This window comes from Hemiscyllium ocellatum, chromosome 25, assembly GCF_020745735.1.
Source record: "Hemiscyllium ocellatum isolate sHemOce1 chromosome 25, sHemOce1.pat.X.cur, whole genome shotgun sequence".
Taxonomy (NCBI): Eukaryota; Metazoa; Chordata; class Chondrichthyes; order Orectolobiformes; family Hemiscylliidae; genus Hemiscyllium; species Hemiscyllium ocellatum.
This window is the reverse complement of record NC_083425.1, coordinates 46,414,243-46,440,574: the sequence shown is the minus strand read 5'-3', so window position 1 is coordinate 46,440,574 and position 26,332 is coordinate 46,414,243. Positions and strand designations below refer to the sequence as shown.

General features: G+C 42.7%; 1 protein-coding gene across 15 annotated transcripts in view; it reads left to right on the top strand.

Annotated features, from left to right (window-relative positions):
- The window catches only part of LOC132827667 (myosin-16), a 289,190-nt gene that overhangs the window by 183,534 nt on the left and 79,324 nt on the right, over positions 1-26,332 (top strand). For all 15 annotated transcript variants that reach the window (XM_060844286.1, XM_060844285.1, XM_060844290.1 and 12 more), the window contains 2 exons: positions 5,524-5,614; positions 25,950-26,006. In XM_060844286.1, coding sequence (XP_060700269.1) covers positions 5,524-5,614; positions 25,950-26,006 — 148 coding nt within the window. The remainder of the gene's footprint in view (positions 1-5,523; positions 5,615-25,949; positions 26,007-26,332) is intronic.

The window sequence follows — 26,332 nt, the reverse complement described above, 5'->3', positions numbered from 1 at the left end:
CCCTAACCCTAATGGGTTGTGTCAAATTGTGTTTCGTTGTTGTTGTTATGTTCCATTTTCTGTATCAATTGCAGAACTGAAACTTGTGAAGTGCCCTGCCTCTCTTTGCCATTCCTCCTTAGGGCTTTAAACTCCAACTTAGAACGCTTCCTCCGCCTCCGAGCTTATTTTTACAATCGGGACTCCCGCCCACCTTCTAAGGACTCCTCCACTCTCCTCCAACACACTCCATCTACCTGGACACCCCATGCTGACCTATTACCCACCCTCGACCTCTTCATTTCCAACTGCCACTAAGACATTAACTGCCTCAACCTGTCTACCCCCTCCCCCACTCCAACCTTTCACCCTCACAACGCGCAGCCCCTCCACTCCCTCTGCTCCAATCCCAACCTCACCATCAAACCAGCAGATAAAGGGGGTGCAGTGGTAGTCTGGCGCACTGACCTCTACACCGCTGAAACCAAACGCCAACTCGAAGGCACGGTGGCACAGTGGTTAGCACTGCTGCCTCACAGCGCCTGAGACCCGGGTTCAATTCCCGACTCAGGCGACTGACTGTGTGGAGTTTTCACGTTCTCCCCGTGTCTGCGTGGGTTTCCTCCGGGTGCTCCGGTTTCCTCCTACAGTCCAAAGATGTGCGGGTCAGGTGAATTGGCCATGCTAAATTGCCCGTAGTGTTAGGTAAGGGGTAAATGTAGGGGTATGGGTAGGTTGCGCTTCGGCGGGTCGGTGTGGACTTGTTGGGCCGAAGGGCCTGTTTCCACACAGTAAGTAATCTAATGTAATAATCTAATATAAAATACCTCCTCCTACCACCCCCTCAACCATGACCCCAATCCCCCATCACCAAACCATCATCTCCCAGACCATACACAACCTCATCACCTCAGGAGATCTCCCACCTTGTCCCTCATTGTCTTGGGAACCCCGCACTGCCTGGTTCTACCTCCTTCCCAAGATTCTTAAGTCTGACCACCCTGGGCGACCCATTGTCTCAGCCTGCTCCTGCCCCACCGAACTCATTTCCACCTATCTCGATATTTTCCTGTTCCTCCCTGGTCCAGGAACTCCCCATATATGTTCGAGACACCACCCATGCCCTCCACCTCCTCCAAAACTTCCGTTTCCCCAGCTTTTGATGCCTCATCTTCACTATGGACACCCAGTCCCTCTACACCTCCATCCACCATGACCAGGGCCTCCAAGCCCTCTGTTTCTTCCTCTCCCGATGTCCCCAACAGTACCCTTCCACTGACACACTCATTTGCTTGACTGAACTGGTCCTCGCCCTAAACAATTTCTCCTTCGATTCCTCCCACTTCCTCCAGACCAAAGGGGTAGCCATGGGCACCCGTTTGGACCCCAGTTATGCCTGTCTCTTTGTTGGCTACGTAGAGCAGACCACCTTCCGTAGTTACACTTGCACCACTCCCCACCTCTTCCTCTGCTACGTTGATGACTGCATCGGCACCACCTCGTGCTCCTGCGAGGAGGTTGAGCAATTCATCAACTTCACCAACACATTCCACCCTGACCTTAAATTCACTGGGACTATCTCTGACACCTCCCTCCCCTTCCTGGACCTCTCCATCTCCATTAATGACGACTGACTTGACACTGACATGTTTTACAAACCCACCGACTCCCACAGCTACCTGGATTACACCTCTTCCCGCTCCATCTCCTGCAAAAATGCCATCCCGTATTCCCAATTTCTCCGCCTCCACCATATCTGCTCCCAGGAGGCCCAGTTCCACCACAGAACACACCAGATGACCTCCTCCTTTTAAAGACCGCAATTTCCCTTCTCACATGGTTGAAGATGCCCTCCCCTTCATCTCATCCACATCTCACACCTCCGCCCTCAGACCCCATCTCTCCAACCGTAACAAGAACAGAAACCCCCGGTCTTCACTTTCCACCCTACCAACCTTCACATAAACCGCATCCTCCAATGATATTTCCGCCATCTCCAAACAGACCCCACCACCAGGGATATGTTTCTCTCCCCACCCCTTTCCGCTTTCCGCAAAGACCATTCCCTCCGTGACTACCTGGTCAGGTCCACGCCCCCCCAACAGCCCACCCTCCCATCCTGGCACCTTCCCCTGCCACCGCAGGAATTGCAAAACCTGCGCCCACATCTCCTCCGTCACCTCCATCCAAGGCCCTAAAGGAGCCTTCCACATCCATCAAAGTTTCACCTGCACATCCACCAAAATCATTTATTGTATTTGTTGCTCCCGATGCAGTCTCCTCTACATTGGGGAGACTGGATGCCTTCTAACAGAGCGCATCAGGGAATATCTCCCGGGACACCTGCACCAATCAACCACACTGCCCCGTGGCCCAACGTTTCAACTCCCCCCTCCCATTCTGCCGAGGACATGCAGGTCCTTGGCCACCACCACTGCCGCTCCCTCACCACCCGACGCCTGGGGGAAGAACGCCTCATCTTCTGCCTCGGAACACTTCAAATCCAGGGCATCAATGAGGAATTCAGTTTCCTCGTTTTCCCTTCCCCCACCTCACCTCAGTTCCACCCTTCCAGTTCAGCACTGTCCTCCTGACCTGTCCTACCTGCCAATCTCCCTTCCCACCTATCTGCTCTACCATCCCCTCTGACCTATCATCTCCATCTCCACCCCCATTCACCTATTGTACTCTTTGCTACCCTCCCCCACCCTCCTCTCTCACCTACCCCCCCCCCCCCCCCCAACCACCATTTATGTCTCCACTCTGCAGGCTCCCTGCCTCTATTTCTGATGAAGAGCATTTACCCGAAACGTTGATTTTCCTGCTCCTCAGATGCTGTCTGACCTGCTGTGCTTTTCCAGCACCACTCTGATCTAAACTCCAAATTAAGTACAACCACCAAGCACTCCTTTCCCCTTTTTTTTAATCCTTGCTGAAGTTCTATGCTTAAGGGTTGGTTTATCTCCTAAGTTTCTCAGTTCAAGAAGGTGAGGGATTGGAAGGTGATACTGCTGAAACGCGGGTGAGTTGCTGCATTCTGTATACTGTGCACATGGCAGCACCAAGGCACTGCTGGTGAAAATGGATGAATTAGCTGTCATTTGAAGTTTATGTTTGAGAGACCCACTGGTTAAGTGTTTGTCTCTTTTAATAGGCAATAACCAAATAACCTGATGGAAATGAGGGCTACTGATCTGGTTAAAGAAAATGAATGAAAACCTATTCAGAGGTTGTCTGGTAAATGATGAGGATTGCGTTTATATTTTTTTTCCATCCTAACTTCAATTCTAGAAGTTTGTCCTATTTGAAAAATTCCTCACTAATGTTTAGCACAAACAAAGCCCCAAGGTTTGCTGTTCATTTCAGTCCCTTGGTGGTTTTTCTTGGCCATAAAAGTGCAGAGCCTGTCTTGTTGTGACATTTTCTATTTAAGGCCGAGTAATTGCCTGTAACTGACTGTAGGTGCTACCTCCTGGGTGGTCTGCTGTTGAGAGTTTTGCAGTAACGCACCTTGGTTCTGAAGAAACTTGTTATGCAATTGATAAAAGCGACTCAAGATTTGAGCGTCAATGCACGCTGGAAGAGTTAAAACCAGTTAGTGCAAGTATCTCATGAAACCTCTGCGTCTTTGAGTATATTGACTCCCACAGAGAATCCATCTGTTGATGCTGTATTCTTTGAAGCACACAAAGTGGGAAAGAAACTTAATCTTGTGAATGCAATAGTTCAGCACCTCAGTATATTGCTATTTTCTGTCAATATATCTCTGAAATGGTCAATAAATCATGCAAGAAGAATGCTTACAGGAAGAATGAAACAACAGCACTTACATGATGCAGAAGTTTGATTTACAGTAGACCAGCATGTTAATAAAGACCATAAGAAATAGGAACGGGAGTAGGCCATTTGGACCCTCGAACCTGCTCTCCCGTTCAATAGAATTGCAGCTGATCCAGCATTTCTTACATCCACTTTCCTGCCCACTCCACATAACTCTTGACTCTGCTACTGATCAAGAATCTATTAACCTAATACTTAAATATATGCAAGGACTCTACCCCTGCACAGCTCTCTGTGGCAAAGAGTTCCAGAGAATCTCAAACCTCCTGAGAGAAGAAATTTCTCCTAATCTCATTCTTAAATTGGAGAATCTTTATTCTGAGACTATGCCCTCTGTTCCTAGGCTATCCCATGAGGGGGAAATATCATCTCAGCATTTACCCTGTCAAGCTCCTTCGGAATTCTGTATCTTTCAATGAGACCACCTCTCGTTGTTCTTAACTGTAGTGAGTAGAGTCCCAACCTGTTTAGGCTGTGTTCACAAGGCCATCTCTCCCTAGTTGGATCATCTCTGAACTACCTCCAATGAAATTATATCATTCCTTAAATAAGGAGACCAAACAGTTCACCAGTACTCCAGATGTGATCTCACCAGAACTTTTTCAGTTGCTGTAAGGCTTCCTCTCTCTAACACTGCAACACCCTTGAAATAAGGGCCAATATTCCCCTAGCCTCCTCACCTTCTCTGCAACCCCTTATATTACAACTCCCTCTGACCCCCAGTCCCCTCAGCACTCACCAATGGCCTGGGATCCAACTGTGAGGCTAGCCTTCAAGTTAGAACTGAAAATGTGTTGCTGGAAAAGCGCAGCAGGTCAGGCAGCATCCAAAGAGCAGGAGAATCGACCTTTCGGGCATGAGCCCTTCTTCAGGAATAGGTGTACTTAGGTGTAGGCCAGCAGAGCCTTGATGACGCTGTTGTCCACTAGAAATTAGTAGCTCTTGGCAAGATGCCCAATACTGGGGTCTTGAGCCAGAAAAGGCCTACTGCAGTGGCTTGGTGACAATTAATTCAACAGACCTTCCTTCAAAGACATGGCTCAGGGCTTGTGCTCACCCTCCTGCTAGCAGGCAAGACCTCCTTTACCTTCATTAAGTCCAATGTCTTCTCAATGTTTATTCGAGAAGTTTTTTTCTGGACCACTTTCCGTGATTGTCAGGCACAGGTCCACCAGTCAATGGGTTGGGAGAGTTTAATAGAGAATGTGTAGAAGAATCATGTTGATTTCACAAAGTGAAAGTAGAAAGGGGCAAAAATAGATCCTTGTAAGGATTTCTGAGGAAATGCTGCAAGATTCAGAAGAGAAGATGTCGAAAAGTGGAACTTGCTGAGTACAATCTCCACCAAACTGAAGAATAATTTGTTATTGAATGAGTCGAAATTGAGGAGAGTGCGGAAAAATAATGGTCACGTTTATAGAAAATATTGTCAGGACTTCTAATATTACAGCAAGAAAGTTTATATTATTTGGGATTCGATTCAAAGTGATAGTGTAATGGAAACTGCCCATCCCAGATTTCTGGAAGCTCTTTGGCTGTGACCATTGTAAAAACTAAGGTTGGCAGCTTTCAATAATGAAACAAAAATTGTAATAAAGTGTGCTGATCCCATGTGCAATATTTATGTTACATGTGGAAAACATTATGCATTTTTCCTTCCACATATATATATATATAAAATGTTCTTTTATCCCCTGTGTAAAGGAAGGAGCTGGAGATCAACACAGTGAGCACTAAACTAGAGGATGAACAGTCATTAACTGCTACTCTTCAGAGGAAGATTAAAGAATACCAGGTAAAATCACCAAATTGGGTCCTGCATGACATTTCCTTTATCCATCTGGAATGCCATATAGAGAACGATGGGTAGTGGGAGACTAAGGCCTAGAAATTTAACATGGAATCATAGAAGGTGTACAGCATGGAAACAGATCCTTTGGTCCAACCTGTCCATGCTGACCAGATATCCTAACTTAATCTAGTCCCATTTGCCAGCACTTGGCCCATATCCCTCCTAAGCCCTTCCTGTTAATATACCCATCCAGATGCCTTTTAAATGTTGTAATTGTACCAGCCTCCACCACCCCCTCTGGCAGCTCATTCCATACACGCACCACCCTTGGTTGGAACGTTCCCCCCCGCCCCCCCGCCTTAGGTTCCTTCTGTGTCTTTCCCCTCTCACCTCAAATCTATGCTCTCTAGTTTTGGACTCACTTACCCTGGGGGAAAAATACCTTTTTACACTTCATTCTGTGATTTTATGAACCTGTATAAGGTCACCCCTCAGCCTCCGATGCTCCAGGGAAAACAGCCCCAGCCTGTTCACCCTTTCCGAATAGCTCAAACCCTCCAGCCCTGGCAGCATCCTTGTAAATCTTTCATGCACTTCTCAAAATGGGGCCATGATCACATTGTTAACTCTTGTACTAGTCTGCTATCCATGCGAAATCCAGCTTCAGGCTCCATTAAGAAGTACCATTGAGTATGATAGGGATGTGTCTTATTGTTTGGCTAGGGTAGGATTGGTACTCGAGTAGGGGGAAATAATCCAGTGGATTTAAACTGGACTGTCTATGGGCTAGAAATCTTTTGTGGGGCACAAAAGCAGCACACCTGTTTCTCCTGAGTCTTTGTAAATAACAATTGTATTTTCTGGGCTTTTATGGTTGAATAGACTCCTGGGACTTCATTTTAAGGTTCGTTGTTAAGGCCACTCAATAGCAAGTCCCTCTGATTTGGGATTGTCCTTTGTAGGCTGAGCTCATTCAAACTGCTTGGCACCTAGGATCCAAGTGGAAATTGCAGAAGCTAAAAAGGTTGAGTTTCACATTGGAGCTGTTGTGCTATTCTGTGACTTTTTTTTAACAATGCCCTATAATAATGAACTCTTTATTTATATTCACTGGCTAATACAAACATACGGAATTAATTTTGTTCAAGTGGGTGCTGTTGTAGTATATCAGAAGCAGAATAATGGGGAAATAAGGTGACATTCTGACACTCAATATTCCTATAAACTCTCGGAAATAAGGCACTCCATTGTTATCATATTCACCTTGAGTTATTGGGTGTGGTGAAATTAGCCAGCAATGTACAACTTGGCTGGAATATGATCACAGATACACAGGAATGGAATTACTTTCTAGCCAGCAAACAACTTTTGTGTTAACCTACAGTAACAGTGCTGACAACAAATCATATTGTACTACATTGAGATTTTGCAAAGTTTTTTTTAAAAAAGAAAGTGCAACTGTGCATTCTATGAAGTTAAGTAAGGATTATGGGTCCGATTTATATTTAACAGAAAAATAAACAACAGTGAAAGTCATTATCTCTGGTACTCGTGCATTCCTTTTTATAGTGTGTCTGAGAATTGGATGAAACATTTCTAACATTTATACTTTGAAGTAATTCTGGCTGACCTTCCCTTTTAAACTGAATGTGTGAGTTTATTCTTGACCCATTGTACTTTAAACCATAGAAGTAATTTTTGCAATTTGTCTGCTTAACTCAGTCCTTTCCACTTAGGGTAGATCTTATAATCTCAATGATGTTTTATACCATAGGACAACAGTGGCAGAAGCATCAGGTCTAACAGAATTCTGTTAAAAGGTAGGAAAATCACTGAAAATCTCAGGGCCCTGTATATGGTCATTGGGCCAGTGTTATTTGATGTATTCACTGAATTTCTTGGGTGGAGATCAGCTGCTATAACTCAAAACCCATTCAAGTATTTGTTTTACAATTCAGCTGATTTTCTGTTGATGAAGCCCAAAGAAAGTTCCGAGTTGTGAAGCCCTCTTTGATGTTAGAGTTTACTTGAAGCTAGGTATACCATAACAGTTTGCAGTTAGATTATTGCAACAATGCCAGAGGGTTAGCCAGGCAAGGTACATCCTTCAGAAACTCTGTTGACATCAACCTATTCTTCATGTAGACATTTCCAGTGCTTTATTCAACCATTTTTCAATACTAATTTGCATGCAAAGTTAAAAATCACACAACACCAGGTTATAGTCCAACAGGTTTAATTGGAGGCACACTAGCTTTCAGAGCATCACTCCTTCATCAGTTGGAGGGCTCACAGTTAGAGAGATTGAAGACACTGGTCTATAAGACATGACAGAGATACAGTGCTAAATAGGGAACAGAGAACAGAAAGATCCCAGGCTCCTCCACCACCTCATTTAGGAGCAGAGTCGTGTTTATAACTCAATTGCCATCAGTGGAAGATGGGTCCATATCCTTCGTTATTGTGCCCACTCCAAGAGTATAATAACCTTGGACAAGGGCATGGCACAGACTTGACAGATTGATACTGGAGCTTAAAATGTGGGGCCAGATTACATAAACTGATAAGAAAGAAGTCAGGTCCAATGTGCACGCAGTGAGTTTCTGAGAGGTTCAGAACATATGAACCAAGAACAGGAGTAAGCAATTCAGCCTGTTGTGCCTATTCGGCCATTTTTTGTGAGAATACATGCCATACTGTTTGCATTGCACCCTCCATATATCCTTAAACTCTTTGTCACAACTAGCAACACTTTACAAAGTGGCTTGTATGACTCCGCACCCTCCAGGCTGTAATGTCTGTTGTTTAGGATTAATTGGTTTTGAACCCTTTAAGTCCACCAACAGGTGGCTTCTCACCTGAGTTTTTTTTAAAACGTAGGCTTGTTTGATATTAACTGTATGCAATTTTCATCCAGTTTTTTTTCTGTTCAAGAAATTTTGGTTATCCTTGACTAACCCTCTGGTGGTATTAAAACCGTATGTTGTGTTTGGTTTTGGCAGTGATATTCCTATCTATAGATACGTCTTTCTCCTGATTTTCTTGTAATATGGTGTTCCATATTCTTTGGCTCCCCTCACCTTTTGCTTTGTATGGGTTGCAAAGTTGTTCCTTTTCCATGTTTCTCTTTGTGTTTATGGTTTTAGACCATTTTGGTTTCTCTAATCTACACTTGATAAGTTTTGCATTGTAATTTTTTTATTTCTTTATTCATTCGTGGAATGAGGGTGTCACTGGCTATAGCAGCATTAATTCCCCATCCCTAATTGTCCACAGGGCATTTAATAGTGAACCACTTTACTGTGGGTTGTGGAGTCACATACAGGCCAGACCAGGAAAGGTTGGCAGTTTCCTTCCCTAAAGGGCATTACTGAACCAGATGTTTTTTTTTGACAATGTTCATTATTAGACTCTTAATTTCAGATTTTTCTTTCATTGGATTCAAATTCCACCATCTGCCATGACTGGATTTGAACCTGGATCTCCAGAACATTTGGGTGGCATGGTGGCACAGTGGTTAGCACTGCTGCCTCACAGCGCCAGAGACTCGGGTTCAGTCCCTGTGTCAGGCAACTCTGCGTGTGGCAGTTGCACATTCTCCCTGTGTCTGTGTGGGTTCGGTTCGGTTTCCTCCCACAATCTACAAAATGTGCAGGTCAGGTGAATTAGCTATGCTAAATTGCCCATTGTGAAGGGGTAAATGTAGGGGGGGTGGGTCACACTTCAGCGGGTCAGTGTGGACTTGTTGGGCTGAGGGCCTGTTTCCACACTGTAAGCAATCTAATCTAAAACATTATCTGGGTCTTGGGTGTAACAGACCAGCGATACTACCACAGGACATCCCCTCCCCCAATTCATCTTAATAGTTTACACTTAGAGTAGTCAGCTATTCAGGTTTTCCATTCGTCTTCAACTGACCGTTTCATCAGTAATATCCCCAGTTGATTTCTTTAAGTTTTAACCTTCACTATCTCAAACTTGACCCTTTTAATGTTGTACCTCAAAATAATGAATAATAGCATTGGTTGTAGATTCATAGTGCACAGGAAGCAGCCACCTGGAACAACACACCTGTCATGGTGCTTTGAAGTAGCAATCACATTAGCCTTATTCCCCACCTCTTTCCCTGTAGCACCATATGTTTCTTTCCTTTTCAATCAGATATCCAACTCATTTTTGAAAGTTACTGTTGAATCTACCCACAGGACCCTTTTAAAACAGTGCATTCCAGATTATAACTCTCTGCAGAATGAAAAAGGCTACTCTGTCCCTCTAATTCATTCACCAATTTTGCTAAATCTATTTCTGTCAGTTACTGACTCTGCAAGATGAGTTAATTTCTCCTGATTTCAATGGATTAAATCTCCTCAAATTTCATCACATTTTGACCAGAGAGAGTATCTCAGCTTCTGTCCTTTATGTACTATTGCAATCATTCTAGTGCAGACAGTGCATATGTTTTACAGGATTGGAAAAGGCTGGTTTAGGAGTTTATTGCTGATGTCTGTTTCTACATAAATTGATCCTAAGAATGCAGTATTATGCATCCATTCATATTTCCCTTCTTATGCTGGAGCTTTAAAAGAAAATAATTTCTGCTTTTTTTTAAACTAATATTCTGAAACACTTTAATTAAGATAAATTGCTTCTCCATTTTGTTTTCCTAATATAGTCTTTTACATCCTTATGATTTTTTCTTAACAATAATATGTATGTACTATTGTAACTTTTTGCATGGAAAGGCCACTTTATTAATAGCCTTCAATGCCAAGTTAGCTATTTGTTTTGATAAGAGTTTGGCCTTTTTAGCATGTAGTTCATTTACATTTGGAAGCAAGTGGGCTATAAACAGTTTCTCCGATCAGGCAGTGATGCTGAACAGAACTGAGAAATATTTGTTCTGTTACTTCTCTGTGTCAGAGTTCTGAAGTCACTGCTTCTGGCCTCTGTTAAGATGCTGGTGATATAACAGTAACAGTCAAATTGGTCCTGCCTTAGTTGAGTATTTCCCACAATTGTGTAAATGATCATTTTTAAGGCTGATTTAATGCTAATTTGCACATCCGACCTTTTAATCAGGACCCAGTTGTGAGATTTTGTTGCAGTTAGCTCTTACTTTCCCTCTTAATTTCAGTAGTATTATATAGGACAGTTTTATTGTGGGAACAAATTAAAATGCAGCATTTGATAATGTAGGCAGAAACCAGAAGGAAAAAACAAGGTTGTACTGATTTGAATCTGTCCTTTTTTCTTTAATGAACCCAGAACACCGTGATTGAGATTGATAAGGCGGATGTTCTGGTTAATGTTAGGAACAAGGCAATGGCATAGCCCATCCAATGATTTTCATGAGGGATTTGAAGACATTTGAAGTTAGGGCCTCATTTGATAGAGCTTTTGGCAGGTAGCTTGCCAGTTCGGGGAGGAATTTTCATTGGTTGATCCTTGGAGAAGCCAAGTGCAAGAATATTTTAACTGCGAGGGCCTGAGTGGTTGGTATCAGGAAGACTTGTTCTCCTTGTCATTCCCAGCAATAAGCTCCTTAGGAAGCAGATTTGTAAGCAGAAGACCATTTGAGGACACCAGATACTGGAATGATGGATATGTCAATGGAACAGATTTGAAGTACTGTGCAAGTCCAGAATGGTCTGGAGTCTGCAACCAAAGAAAGGATACCTAAAAACAAGCTGACTAGGCCAACACTTTAAGGCCACTAGGGCCTGTTATGGTGGCAATTGGAACTGACCATTTCACAGGGATGGAAAACTTAATTTGGAAAGATTGTCTGTTTCTCCCAGCGATCAGTAGATCCCCTGAATCAAAACACTGGCATTGGTGGCTTGCAGAGAGCGATTTTTGTTGTTTGAAATTTTTTCATGGGTGTCTCTGGCTAGGCAAGAATTTATTGCCAATTCCTAGTTGTCCATGAGAAAATGTTGGTGAGCCGCCCTCTCTGGTCCATCCATAGTTCTGTTAGAAAAGTGGCTCCAGGATGAAACTTGATAATAGGCATAAAATATTCGGCGCTCGAAAGTAGCTGCAGCAAGTGTTTGACTAAAGACATATTTTTTTTTAAATTGGAAAATTGTATACACAGTTCTTTGATGTTTTGCAACTTTGCAGTCTGAGCAGATGAACCAAATGTTTTGTTTGTTTGGGGATGACCCTGTAGGCGAAACCAAGTTCTTGAAATAGTATGTTGACCTCGAGGTGATTGAGAAGTATCAGCCAGCAGTAAATACTCGTTCCGTTGTTCAGTAACATCCATTGAGTGCATTTGCACCAGAATTTGTTTCTCTTCAGTTTGCATGCATCATGTAATTTGAGAATTGTGGAAGAAATGATTATTGATGATGCAGTTTAAAAAAAAATCCAAAGGTTGGCCTAGACTATGACAACTACAAGTAGTTTATCCTTTCCAGTACCATTACTGTGACAACTTTCTTCTCTTAACAGTCTGTGGTAGTGTTGCTTGAGGGTGCATGTTAGAAGCATTAACCATATACCTAGTGACTTGTTGGACCACCACCTCCCGGGTCTGTCTTGGATCCAGGTTTATATAAGGGAGAGCCTGGATAAGGACAGTGGATTTTATTTCATTAATGGATGTGAGTGAGCAGATACATCTTTGTAACAGTCTGAGGCAGTGCTGCACTGTCAGAGATACTGCCATTTGGATGAGATGTCAACTGAGGTCATGTTTGCCTGGAAAACATCCCAAGGCTCTGTTTTGAGCAGAGAAGTGTCCTTTGGTGCCCTGATCAAGATATACCTTTTCATTCAACGTCTAACAGTCAGGCTATTTGGAAGTTATCTCGTTGCTGTTTTTGAAAGTTTGCTGTCCACAAATTGGTTGTTGCTTTTTCTTAAATTACACCAGTGACTTCTGTCCAAAAGAAAATAAACTTAATTGGCTGTAAATCATTTTGAGGAGATCAGTAGTCTTGAAAAGTGGTGTTTAAATGCAAGTCTATTTATGAGTGAAGTTAAATGTGATTGTGTTTTCTGTATTATTGCCCATTGAAATAACCATCACACACCCTTTAAACAATAAATAGTTTGGGACTTATCATTTCCAGTATGAATATGCTCAAAATGTTGGAATATCTAAATAGTTAACACCAGTTCGTAAATGTGTTCACAAGAATAAGAATGTTCCTTGTAAAGAGCTGAGCAAATAGTCAAATAAGCAGCAAAGTCTCAGAATAGAATTGTAAATCCGATTTTTATCTTTCACTATTCGGATTGATGTGTTGCAAATACTCAAAGACAAAGCCCTTTCAGTAAAATAAAATGTCTTCTGTTGTTTTGCTTTTTGGCTGGTGTTTGAGGTTGAAACTGATATCGCTCATTAAGTCATGATCTGTTTCCTGTTCTTGAACACCAGACAATGCAACCTTTCTTCATGATACTGTTGATGTCACTAGTTTAATTTATTTTTTCTGTGTGTTTGATATTTTGCTTGAGTGCAGGTGAATATAGGCAACATCCAGAATTAATATAACAAAAAACTGATGTGGCCTGGTTAAAGGGTGCGTTCACATATTGGGGGAGAAAATTAGATTAGTCCCTGAAAACTAGGCCAGGAACTGCGGTGGGCAAATTGACCTCTTGCCTATAGACTGCATTGCAGACCATTTGCCAACTTTGTGCTGCCCACTCATTTCCCTATGTCCAGTCAGCTCCAACAGTGTTTTTGTCATCGGTGAGTCATATTATGGTGAGTGATTAGTGGCATGTGCACTGCTTAAAACTGGGCTGTACTGTTTGAAGGAGTGATCTATTGTGGCTGGAAGCAGCAACTGCTGAGCAAATATCATCACTCACCTACCAACTAACCTCTGTTGATAAGGCCTCATATCCCCTCTTGCAACAATTAGCACTTCTGTAAACTCTCATCCACATCTCCCAAGTAGCGCACATATTCAGCTTTAAACCCTGGCACTGGTTTATGTCTCTGTCAGTATATCTTAAAAAGACATGCTAATGATATAATCACTGTATAATAGCATGTGGCCTGAAAGTATAAAGGTCTCCGACTCCATCTTAACTCTGGCTACTTGTGGCATGACTTGCCGATAGAAGAGTGCTACTCTTTGTAACCGAATAATTAGATGTTAACTCAGATGGTTATGAACCTGAGAAATGTAATGTTTGCATATGGTATTTAGTTGTAATAAATGTCCATTTGGATTCTTCACTACCATCCACGCCCATTTCCTTACATTACAGGAGACCAAGTAAGCATTGCCTCATCGGTAGACTATACTGTTGTAAGGAAAATTCACATCAGATACTGGGCTGAGGAAAGCAACATTAGGCCAGAAGATCAAAAAGCTTGGCTTTGGTTTTAAGGATTATTTTTTGAGGAGGAAACAAGCTTGACAGACAGGAGTGCAGGAGACCCCATTGTCTATAATAAATCCTGACCTAGGACCTGCTGAGTGAAAGCATGATTAAAGTCGTTTTTAAAAAAAAAGACCTTTTAAGAGATGTTTTGGTGCAGAACTCCAGAGGTTAGTCTTCAGGAGTTGACAAATCAGCTGCCAATGCTGGAATAATAAAAACTGGGAATGTGCAAGGGGCCGGGGCAAAGATCTCAGAGAATTGTGAGATCCAAGTCTTGTAATGATTATAGAGAGAGAACATGAGAGGTCCTGGGAGTACTTGAAAGCCAGGAGGAGAATTTCAGAATGTAAGTGCTCCTAATATTGTGCTGATAACTGCTCATCTCAATCACTGGAGTTTAACAAAAGAAAATCCAAGATTAGAAGCAACCATTATCAACCACTGTAGAAGAATAAGAAATTTCATTGATAAATTCCATACTAAAGGTGATAAATTAAACGTCTCCCCTGCTCACCGATACCAAACCAACAATAAAGTGTTTCTGTGTTCTACATCCTGTACCCAGTCTTCAGTGTTATTTGTTTCAAGAGAACTCAACTTCGTGAGAATTATTGCTGAGTAGGAGCTTCAGTATTAAGCATTCAAACTCTAACCCATAGTCTGTCCAGAACGTAAATTACAATCAGTAGTTCCAAGATTGTGGAATTATCACCTTATCGGTCCTGTCATCTCTCAGGTTGAAAAGCCCAGTCCATTACAACCAGAACTCCACAAAATGAATCCATTGTTTGAATAAAGAAGGCCTTTAATACAACTCTGCTGCACAAACTCTTGCTTTAACCGCAAAGCAGTTATGGTGAATTAGTTTCTCTCTCAATGATAGCATTCAGCTCCGTCTTTCATCTTTCACTCTTATCGCTATGGCATTGCTCCATGCATTTCTTCTATCTCCCATCCTGCATCTTTGTGAAGATTGCTTCATGTTTTCTTTTGGCCTAGCATTTGGTCTCTGTATCCTGCCTACAAATGTCACTACACAGATCCTCGGACACAGTTAAACAGCAGGCTGTTTCTCTAGCTGGAGACAGTAAGCTTTGGCAATCTTTCATTGCAACATCGGAGTTGCTCATGGATCATTCAAAACGCCTTCTGCCAGTTTTATTACCAGATTGTATTTTACTGAAACAGTGAACCAGAAAATAGTTATTTCAACTCTCATAAACTGTACGAAAGTCTACTACAGTAGCTAGTGGAACTGACATTCGATTCATTAACCTGGGAGTTGATGCTTGTGATGTAGTAATTAATATCCATGCCTCAGAGCCAATGTACTTGGTTTGAATCCCATTCCAACACCATTGAAAGTGTACTTGTAATGTAAGTATTTCCAATAGAACTAAGGCAGGCAGTAAGACCATGAGATGAATCTTTTGATCATCCATACTTGATGGTGCCCTCTCTCCAGCTATCGCCCTAGCAACCTGCTCCAGGAAAATCGAGGTATGGAAACAGATATAAGCGTGAGCTTTGTCTGATGTGTCACCTAGGCATGAGAAGAACAACAATCAAGGTGCTGGGACTTGCCGTTTCTGTGGTTTGATGTCCTGTCTGTCCCCTACCCTCCGCTAAAATGGTAACAAGAGCAATTGAAATCAGGAGTTCAAGGTTGCTTTGGGCGCGGCCAGTTTGGATTACTCCGGATGGGATTTCCCTTTATTTTCACAAGACCGGATTTTACCCATTAGCATCCTGAAAATGACTGGGGGAGGATGAACAGAAATCCATTCAAGGTCAGCATTGTGGGAGTATGGAATATTTGCCATGGAGTAGGCAAGGCACCATTCAAGAAACTGATTGGAAGAGAGTAGTGCACTGAGACAATTCTGGATCAATGGGCTGGTAACCATCACAGATCAGATGGGCTGAATGGTGCTGTCTTGTGACTCTATAGCAAATGTCCTCTTTGCATTGGTGAACTTTCAGAAGGAAAGTATTGTGCCTGCCCCTACCCTTGAACCATTTCCAGTTACTCACCTTGGGAGACTGTCTGTCTGGTTCCACACACCTGCAGAGTTCTTTAGACACATCAACTTGCCCCGTCGGTATGGTAACCTGAAGGTTAACTAGAATTCTCCTCAGCTTCCTTTAATTAGCTGAAGTATGAGTCTTTAATGAGCCTGATCTGTCAACCTTGCCCTGCCAGTCTGTGATCCTGCCTCTGCACAAAATTCCCAGAGACTGAACCGGACTGGAGAATTGTCATATCGGAGCTGATTTTTGACACTGGGAGAAAGTGAGGACTGCAGATGTTGGAGTTCAGAGTCAAGAGTGTGGAGCTGGAAAAGCACAGCCGATCAGGCAGCATCTGAGGAGCAGCGGAATCGATGTTTCGAGCATTAGCTCTTTATCAGAAATCCCGATGAAGAGCTTATGCCCAAAACTTCGATACTCCTGCTCCTCAGCTGCAGCCTGACTGGTTGTGCTTTTCCAGCACCACACCTCTGACTAATTTTTGACACTGTCCTTTTCTAATTTGGACTAAACATCTAAGACCTGGAATCTACGTATTGAGCTTTAAAGTTGGATTTGTGTTAATTTTTGCCACTTTACAGTAAATTATGAGGAGGCACCACAGTCGAGGTGAAGTATTGTCAATGTTTGTTGATGTATGACCAGGGGCCAAAATGAAGAACAGGAGAGATGCTGACAGCACTTTGTTCTCAATTGTTTCCCTTCCCCTTTTTTATAAAGGTTAGGACCCAGATCTTCCAGCTGCAGATTAGACTTCCTGTGAAAGGTGTGTGTCAAGACCTTCCTGAAATCCTGACCAAATAACTGGGTAATTTCCCAAGAGACTTAATCTGCTGCTGACTATTTCCCTGCATCTGGAGCCCTCAAATATTTTACAACTGAATTTGAGGCAGATGCTGCAGAGAGTTCTAAAGTACCAAGCTTAATACTTCTTGACCTGCCTCAGCTCATTCCAAACACCCGATGCCCTGCATATCTTTGGCCACTCCTCTCATATATCTGACCCATTCCACCCTCTCACCCACTTGGCTTCCACCCATATCTACCCACTCACCAGCCACTCAACACCCCTTAGCCCAGTGGCCCTCTAATCTCTCTCAATTTCTGAAGCACTCCACCAAACTCTTGCATGTCTGCCACCCCTACCCCCTTACCTGCCCACCTTTCACCCTTGCTCCTTACCTTGAGCAGTTACCATCTCTCCATAGCTGCCATAGTGTCTTTTGGAGCTTTAGACTATGTTTATTTACTCTGATAGGGTAGCGGTTGCATCTGGCTTCACTGAGATCCACTGTGGCCTTGTAGTTTGCTAGACACTGTCTGCTGCTTCTGGTCAGGCCAAAAATTCTTGGGAATGCACGTAACCAGCATTGCATCCTATTTGGGATGGAAATAGGGACTTCAACCTAGATCAGGAGATATGGACTCTGGATTTTATATTGTAATGTTACTTGTAAAGAGCTAGGAACCAGGTGTTTCATGCATTACATCTAATGTACTATATATTTGACTGCACTGGAGCCTTGCGCCAAACAACAATATAATAAACCACCTCCAGAGCAGTGAGAAATACACTCAGTGAAATACACTTTAGATTCCAAAATCTAGGTTAATAAATTCTAACTGGTAGAAGAGAGAAGACATAACTGAGGGGTGGGGTACAGCTTTATCTTGTAAATGCTCCAGATTCCAACACGGAACACATTTGTCAAGGAGTGATGTATGAAAGTGTAAATCTGAAATAAAATGGCCCTGGAATGAAGTCACCAATCAAGGAGATGTTTTTACTGTCGGTGTTGTATGAAAATCTGGCCAATCATTCACCTCCAGTTTAATTCTGATGAACATACATGAAATAGGCGCAGTGAGATACACAAGTCTAAATGTAAGCCCATAAGACATAGGAGTAGAAGTAAGGCCATTCGGCCCATCGGGTCCAATCCGCCATTCAGTCATGGCTGATGGGCATTTCAACATCATTAACCCGCACTTTCCTGTAGCCCTTAATTCCTTGCGAGATCAAGAATTTCTCAATCTCTGTGTCCACAGTGCTCCGTGGCAATGAGTTTCACAGGCCCACCACTCTCTGGCTGAAGAAATGCCTTCTCATTTCCATCATAAATTAACTCCCTCTAATTCTAAGGCTGTGCCCATGGTCCTTGTACCCCTGCCTGGTAGAAACAAATTCCCAGCGTCCACCCTTTCAAAGCCATGCATTATCTTTGTAAGTTTCTATTAGGTCTCCCCTCAACCTTCTAAACTCTAATGAATACAATCCCAGGATCCTTAGCAGGTCATCATATGTTAGCCCTACCATTCCAGGGATCATCCATGTGAATCTCTGCTAGACACGCTCCAGTGCCACGATGTCTTTCCTGGGGTTTGGGGCCCAAAATTGGACACCATATTCTAAATGGGGCCTAACCAGAGCTTTGTAAAGTCTCAGTACATCACTGCTTTTACATTCCAACCCTATTGAGATAGACAACAACATTACATTCTGCTTTCTTAGCCACGGACTCATCCTGCATATGTGTTGTATGATGCGCAACCCCCACCAGAGGGGAAGAAGTCACATAATTGCATTTCACATTGAGTATAAGATGGCTCAGTGGTTAGCAGTGCTGCCTCACAGCGCCAGGGACCTGGGTTCGATTCCCGCCTCGGGCGACTGTCTGTGTAGAGTTTGCACATTCTCCCCGTGTCTGCATGGGTTTCCTCTGGGTGCTCCGGTTTCCTCACGCAATCCAAAGATGTGCAGGTCACGTGAATTGGCTAGGCTAAATTGCCCACAGTGTTAGGTGTTTTAGTTAGGGGTAAATATAGGGTAGGGGATTGGGTCTGGGTGGGTTACACTTCAGAGGGTCGGTGTAGACCTGTTGGGCCGAAGGGCCTGTTTCCACACTGTAAGGAATCTAATCTAATCTACACAGCACTAAGTTTTCCAGTACTCAGATGCCATCTAAAACCATGGGAACACAATTCCATTGGTGTATAACTATCAGCCCAAACATAAGATGCAATTTCAGTATCCCTGTGGTATTCGGTTATTGGTTGACAGTCATTGGAATTCAGGAGTCTTTCTGTTTAGTTCTGGCTGACTTTGCTTGCACAGGCCAGATTGGAAGAGCACCTTAGAATGACAAATAATCTTTGCACATTTGTCAAGTTATCACCAACGCTTACTTTAGAAGTAAATCATCCAGAACACATACTAGTGAACATAGGACTTATCACAACATTTGTCAAGGTGATGTCAAAGTTTAGTCTGTTGATTCCAGCCCATCAGAGTGGCATGTCATGGTCTCTGCCGCCCCTGCAAGTGTGTGGGTCGGAGTCCATGTTTGATGTTGTTCATTGCCACCAGTCCTCCTTTGCCTATATGTTGTCTAGGGTCTATCTAATAGTCAGTGGTAGAAGGTACACCACCATAAAATCTTCAGAGAGAAATTGCTCAGTTATCAAGCTGGCCCATTGCATTGCAGCAATAAGTGCAACTGCTAGTCTAGACCAATAACACAGATTAGAGCAGATCTCCCCTCTCTCCCCCACAGACTGTACATGGCAGCAGATTGGGTGGAACTCGATATAATGTGCACATTAATTCCTTCAGCCCCATTACCTTATACAATGGGGTGGGAGAGGGAGTATTGGGGCCTGATGCAAGATTCCTGTCCACTGCTAGTGGAATACTAATTAGGTGAAGAAATGAGCCACTGAAAGCCAATTATCCCTGTATTTAGTGTTGTCCCGGCGATTTAACAGGACTCACGTGGGTCTCCTATGGTTCCCAATAAACACAATCAGGTTTGCTCACAGCTAACTGAAGAGTCCCTCTTTGAGCACTTAGTGACTGAGGAAGAGGAGACTGGTAAAAGCCACTACCTCTGCTCCAGCCCCCTCCCTGTGACTACCATTGCATGTCTGAGAACTGCCTGCAGGGATACAGTGTTGATTAGTTGTGTAGGCCTTTGGCCATGATCAGAAGCAGCTACCTTTCCTGGTGATGCTTTTATTTAAATGGTTTGAAGAATGTGGGTGTCACTGACTCAGTATTTAATGCCCTTCCTTAGTTGCCCAGGGGATAGGTAATAGTCAGCCACATTGCTGTGGGTCTGGAGTCACACAGAAGGCAGACAAGGTAAGGATGAAAGATGCTCCTCACCCAATGGAGCTTTGTAAACCAGATGGATTTTGTACAGTGATCGACAATAGTTACACAGACCCCACTCTGATAACCTTTTTTTAGTTCCAGATTTTTTTGGGGTTTAAACTTGGCATGTGTTGTAGTGGATTTAAACCCGTGACACCAGGACATCAGCTTGGAGCTCTGGATTATTAGCAGTGACATTGCAACTATGCCATCACCTTCAGCCATGAAGCACCACTGACTGATGTATCGGTGGGATTTCTACTCCTCACTGGTTCTTGAACATTCAGGAGGCCTGACGCTTGAGTGCACTTATGTTGCCTTGGAGCTGGCATAAAGCATCTGCTAGTTTTCCAACCAATTTGGGAGTGTAAGGGAAGAACCACATCGCTAGTAGTTAATTTTGTCACATGCCTTTTTTTTGTGTGTAATTTATTATCTGGATGCATCAGCTCTTCTCTTGTATTCAGTGTGAATGAGTCAGATATGCAATTCTTCCTTTCAGGATCCCTTCAGTGAAAGTCTTTTTGGTGATTGTGAAAAATTGATTTTGAAGTCACCAGTTCCAATGGTCTTGTGATTGGACGTGCTGCTCAGTCATTCACCTGGGAATCTGTAATGGAGGGGGAGACCCTTAGTTAATTCTCACTGGGTGAGGCAACTTACACAGGCTCCTTTGACAGTCCAGGCCCAACCCCCAACCTCCATCACCTGGAAGGGTGAAGGAGGCAGACGCACATGAGGATTCGACCAAGTTCAAGTTCCCCTCCAAGCCATGCACCATCATGACTTGGGAATATATCTCCATGTCTTCACTGGATCAAAATGCTGGAAAACCTTTCCAAGCCGCAGTCCAGAAAGTCAGCTCGCTACCACTTTCGCAAGGGCAGTTAGGGATGGGCAAAATGCGGGTCCAGCCAGAAATACCCACAGCCTATAGGTGAATCGGAAAACAATTTTGGTAATTTCTTCTCTCTGGCTAGAAACATTTGTTAGAAAATTTCAATGACTGCCTTTCAGATGAGGCGGGTGTCTGGAGATTTTTCCAACGTTTGCTGTTTCAAGGGATTGTCCATGAAGAATTGGAGTGTGGGGAAGATACGTTTTTCAGGGTCAGCACAAGGGGCTTTAGCTTGACCAGCAACTTCAAAGGAGCAGGGGTAAAAGATCTTAGAGATTTTGAATGATTCACAGTGACACAGCTACGTCCTGCAGCCTGGAAGAAGTTCACTATCAATACAGTGAGTGTATTGTATTGGTTAATCCAGCTTGTAAGGGTTTCTACGATGAAGGATCCTATTGATTTGTGAGCATGCACAGCTTGAGAAACTCTTCTTTTTAAATAGGCAAGTATTTTTATTGAAGAGATGTGTGTAATAAATGGCTTCAGCATTTAAAGACCAGATATGTAATTCCTGAAAGGGTTGTTACATCAACATACTGTCTGGCCAGTCTTTGTTTAGTCTGCTTGTTGCATATGTAGCAGTCGGAAGGCTGCTAGCATGGCTTTGGAGCTGGCTGAGGAGGCATTGAAATAGGATGCGAATTACCCCTTTTTAGAGTGTATGTATCGTGAGCTTAATCAGGTCACTTTAGCAGGTTCTTGAGAGGCCTGTATTAAAGGAAGCATTGTTGCTGGATAATCAGAAATTGACCGCAGAGGATTTGTGGCGAATGGAGGAGTTTAAGGTGAAACCGGAGATTTTTTTTAAAAGTGGATTTTACAATACTTGAATTTAACTGAGAAAGAAAGATGAACTATGCCAGCTGGTGTTAATAAACTGGTGTTCCTTAATAAGCTTGGCAGAAAATGGGGCTCCCTGATTATTGAGGGGAGCAGTAAATTTACGAGGAAGTTATAGGAATTAGAAATTTACGTTTATGGGATGTGACAAAATAAGGGTGGAAGTAGTTTGTGTAAATGCCGGCCAGATAGGCACAATGACCTGTGTTGTAAATTAGACAACATGGTTCTACAGTAGAATTAAGAATGTCAACTTGAGTGAAATAAATGGAAGGACCAGCGGGGTCCCACAAATTTACCTTGGTTCTGGGGCAGTGGTGGCAAAATGGTGCATGAAGGTGCTTAATTGACTCCAAAGAGCATGTCTATGCAAGGCCACTGGCTTGAGTATAATGGTGTGGAGGAGCTGGTCACAAAAATGGAAAGAAACACAAATCTAAAAGCTTCTTAAAAACCAAAAGAACTGTGGGCGCTGTAAATCAGAAACAAGCAGCAACGAAAACAAACGGCCTGCTGGAAAAACTCAGCAGGTCTGTCAGCATTTGAGTTAATACTTCTGTTCTAGTGAGCTTTCCTCAGAATTGTTCTGAGGAAGAGTCACTCAAGCCAAAACTCTGATTTCTCTGAAAGCTTCTTTAGAGTTTATGGACATGAGCTTGTCTTAAGACTCTGTTTTACTGAATAAATGTTATGTTTCAATGTTTTTTTTCTATCCCAGTGGTGTATTGCAGGAACCCCAATGAAAGATTATGTTTTATTTCACTCTATTTGTAATCTTGACAGATTAATCCCCGTTGGAAAGCTGGCATTCCTATTCGTTTTCTTTGCTTTTAAGAGACACACCAGTCAGTAATCTTAGAGAATAGATATTTTATTTTCCCCATGGAAGGTTTGTTTCAGAGGTATCTGTTACTTAATGACAATTAACCAATTAGTTTTGTGTTTAATTGCTAATGGCTTCCTATTCCCTATCTTGTAAGTTGTACCACAATGGAATATGATCAGAACTTGTTTTTTCTCCTTCATGAGATGTGGGCTTCATTGGCCAGGCCAGCACTTGTGAGCCATTCCTAAATGCCCTCAATAAGAGCTACTAACTTGAGCCTGTGCAGTCCATTCAGTGTAGATGCAGCCACAATGCTGTTAGAGAGGGAAGGTGTTTCAGGATTTTGACCCAGTGACACTGGGGAAACAGCAATACATTTCCAAGTCAAGAAGATGAGTGGCTTGGGGAGTACATTGCAAGTGTTGATGTTCTCAAGTATTTGCTTCCCTTGTTTATCTAAATAATGATTTTGAGAGTTTGGAAGGTGCTGTCTAAGGAAGCTTAGTGAATTTCCATAGTATATCTCTTAGCTGTTATATAATGCAGCTGCTACTGAGCGTCAGTGGTAGAAGGAATGGGTGCTTATGAATGTGCCAGTCAAGCTTTGTCATGGGTGATATCAAGCTTCGAGAGTGTTGTTGGAGCTGCACTCATCCAGGCAAGCGGGCAGTATTCCATTACACTTCTGACTTAGAGTAGCCGGTGTTGGACTAGGGTGGACAAAGTTAAAAGTTACACAACACCACGTTATAGTCAAGCCGGTTTATTTGGAAGCACTAGCCTTTTGGAGCACTGCTCCATCAGGTGGTTATGAAACAGGACCATAAGACACAGAATTTATAGCAAAAGATCACAGTCTCAGGCAGCTGAGATGATATACTGAACAAACCTAGATTGTTAAGTCTTTCATCTTTTGGAATGGGTTTGCTGGTTTCGGTTCTTTAATGTGTAAATCCCAGAACTACTTTTAAGTCACATTCTCCAGATAACTTCAGGTGTTATAAGAAAAGATGATGTCTCAGCTCTGACAATGCTTTAAAGGTGTGAGGTTAGAGTCTGTCTGTATCCCAGTCTTGAGGCAGATTGGTTCTGTTTCCAAAGTAGGAATTGACAAAATATTACATGGATTGACTGCCTGCATTGACTTTCTGCAGGTAATACATTTTTTGAGCAGAATCAAATGTATTTGCAAATATAAGTTTATTGTGCGTGTGTGCATGCAGAGGGGGAAGAGAGAGAGAGAGAGAGAGACTGTGTGTGTTTGCATGTGTGCAAGCTTGGTAAAGTGTGAGGGTGATGTGGTATAAGCCTGTGAGAGGGTGTGCTTGTGTAGATGTTAGTATAGGTCATCCTGTCGGGACCCCACTGCATTAGACCCCCTCACTCGCACACTATGACATGCTCACATAGACCCTCTCTAATTCATACGCTCTCTCATAGACACATACTTACACCCACTCTACTCTGTTTGTGTCTATAAAAGAGTATATGAATTGTAGAGGGTCTATGTGAGTATGTAAGAGTGTGTGAGTGAGGGTGTCTAATGCAGTGGGGTCCCGACAGGATGACCTATACTAACATCTACACAAGCCCACCCTCTCACAGACTTATACCACATCACCCTCACACTTTACTAAGCTTGCACACATGCAAACACACACTCTCTCATGTGTACGTATACACGCACACTCTCACTCTATCTGTCTCTCCTGCACATGTGCACACACAAAAGTCCATGGGATAAATTTGTATTTGCAGAATTATATTTGCAGATACATTCAATTTTGCTCAAAAAATGCACAACCTGCAGGCAGTCAATCCATGTGATATTTTATAAATTCCACTTTGGAAACAGAACCAGATACAGACAGACTCTGACGTTCATACCTTTAATGCATTGTCCAAGCTGAGATGTCACCTTTTTGTTATAAAACCTGAAGTTATCTTGAGAATGTACCTTAAAAGGAGTTCTGGGATTTACATATTAAAGAATCGAAACCACCAAACCCATTCTGAAAGACAAAAGACTTAACAATCTAGGTTAGTTCAATATATAATTTCAGCTGCATGAGACTGTCATCTTTTGCTGTAAATTCTGTGTTTTTTGGTCCTGCTTTGCAACCACCAGTGAAGAAGCAGCACTTCCAAATAAACCCATTGGACTATAACCTGGTGTTGTGATTTTTAACTTCTGACATATGCTTTGTAGATGGTGGACAGGCTTTGGAGAGTCAAGGGGTGAGTTACACAACTGCAGGATTCCAAGCCTCTGATCCGTCACCATACATGTCTTCACTCTCTCCACATTCTATTCCCTTCCTAATATAATTTTGGCACCTTATATGACAATGGACATCATTATTCTTTAGTAATTCAACTGAATAGGTGCTGTTCATACATGAGCCTCACCAGCAAGTGGACACAAACTGTTTCAAACAGGGGAAACTGTAGCTAAAGCTGATGATGCTCACATCAGGATTGACACATGGATTTCAAATACCGTAGTCAGAAGCAGGAATGATGTGTGATCTTCAATTCCATTTAAAAAAATCACAGGGCTTAGTTGAAGAGCTAATTATAATATCCCAATCAGTATCCCAGCGTGGACCCATTATTGGTCATGAACTTTTGGTGTGTATTGCTCACTAAAAAAAACTGTCTGCTGTTGATATCTTCCATTGAGGTTTATTTCATTAGAGAGAGCCCTTCGGTGTATTGTCCATAGTTTCACCACACAATATAATAACCTTTGATGTGCAATTCTCACTGTACAATGAATGCTCTGAATGTAATGTCCTCTGCTCTTATTTTGAAATAAGAGGTTGAATGTGTTTATGTTTTATTGATGAGGTTTTAACTAGTTCATCGTTTCAGGGGAAACTGCCATAGTCACAGAGGACCATAGGGCAGCTCTCTCATTAGAGAGAGATGACTGATGGTGAGCTTAACATGAGACTCACCACGTCTCAGATGGTGGGACCTCAGTTGCGGGAATTCAACCTGTGCTATTGGCATCCCTCTGCATTGCAAACTAGCCAATTGAGCTAACTGACCCCCAAGCAGTCCAGACATGGCTAAAGTGCATGGAGCTTAAATATGATTAGTATCTCTCATCTTTGATGTCAGAGGTACAACATGGGAATATACTGGAGAAAATCTCTTCCTGTTTCCCCATCTTCTCATTTCCTCCTTCCACATTGTTTGCACCTATAATTTACCCTGCCCTTTTTTTTTACAGGCTCGCGTAGAGGAGCTAGAAGAGGAACTAGAGGCTGAACGGACCATGAGAGCTAAGGTAGTGATGGCATGTGCTTCATTGATCTGTTGAATTTAAAATAATAAGCATAAAAAATCTGTGAGTTGACTTCTTTTAAGAAGGATTAAGGGGATATTCACTGTTCTACAATCCATACTGCATAGAGAAATAGAACCTCTTCTAATATAGAAACTGTGTCACAGAAACAATCATGTTTTTGGATTTTAATCACGTTGGAAGAATTTTTCTAGTGTAATTAAACTGTTGAAAGTAGCCTTGAGCTTTTCTGACAATATCACAGTCCATCATCAGTCTACTCTGAAGCAGCCTATTATCAACTGAAGTGGTACTCATGAGATTACAAT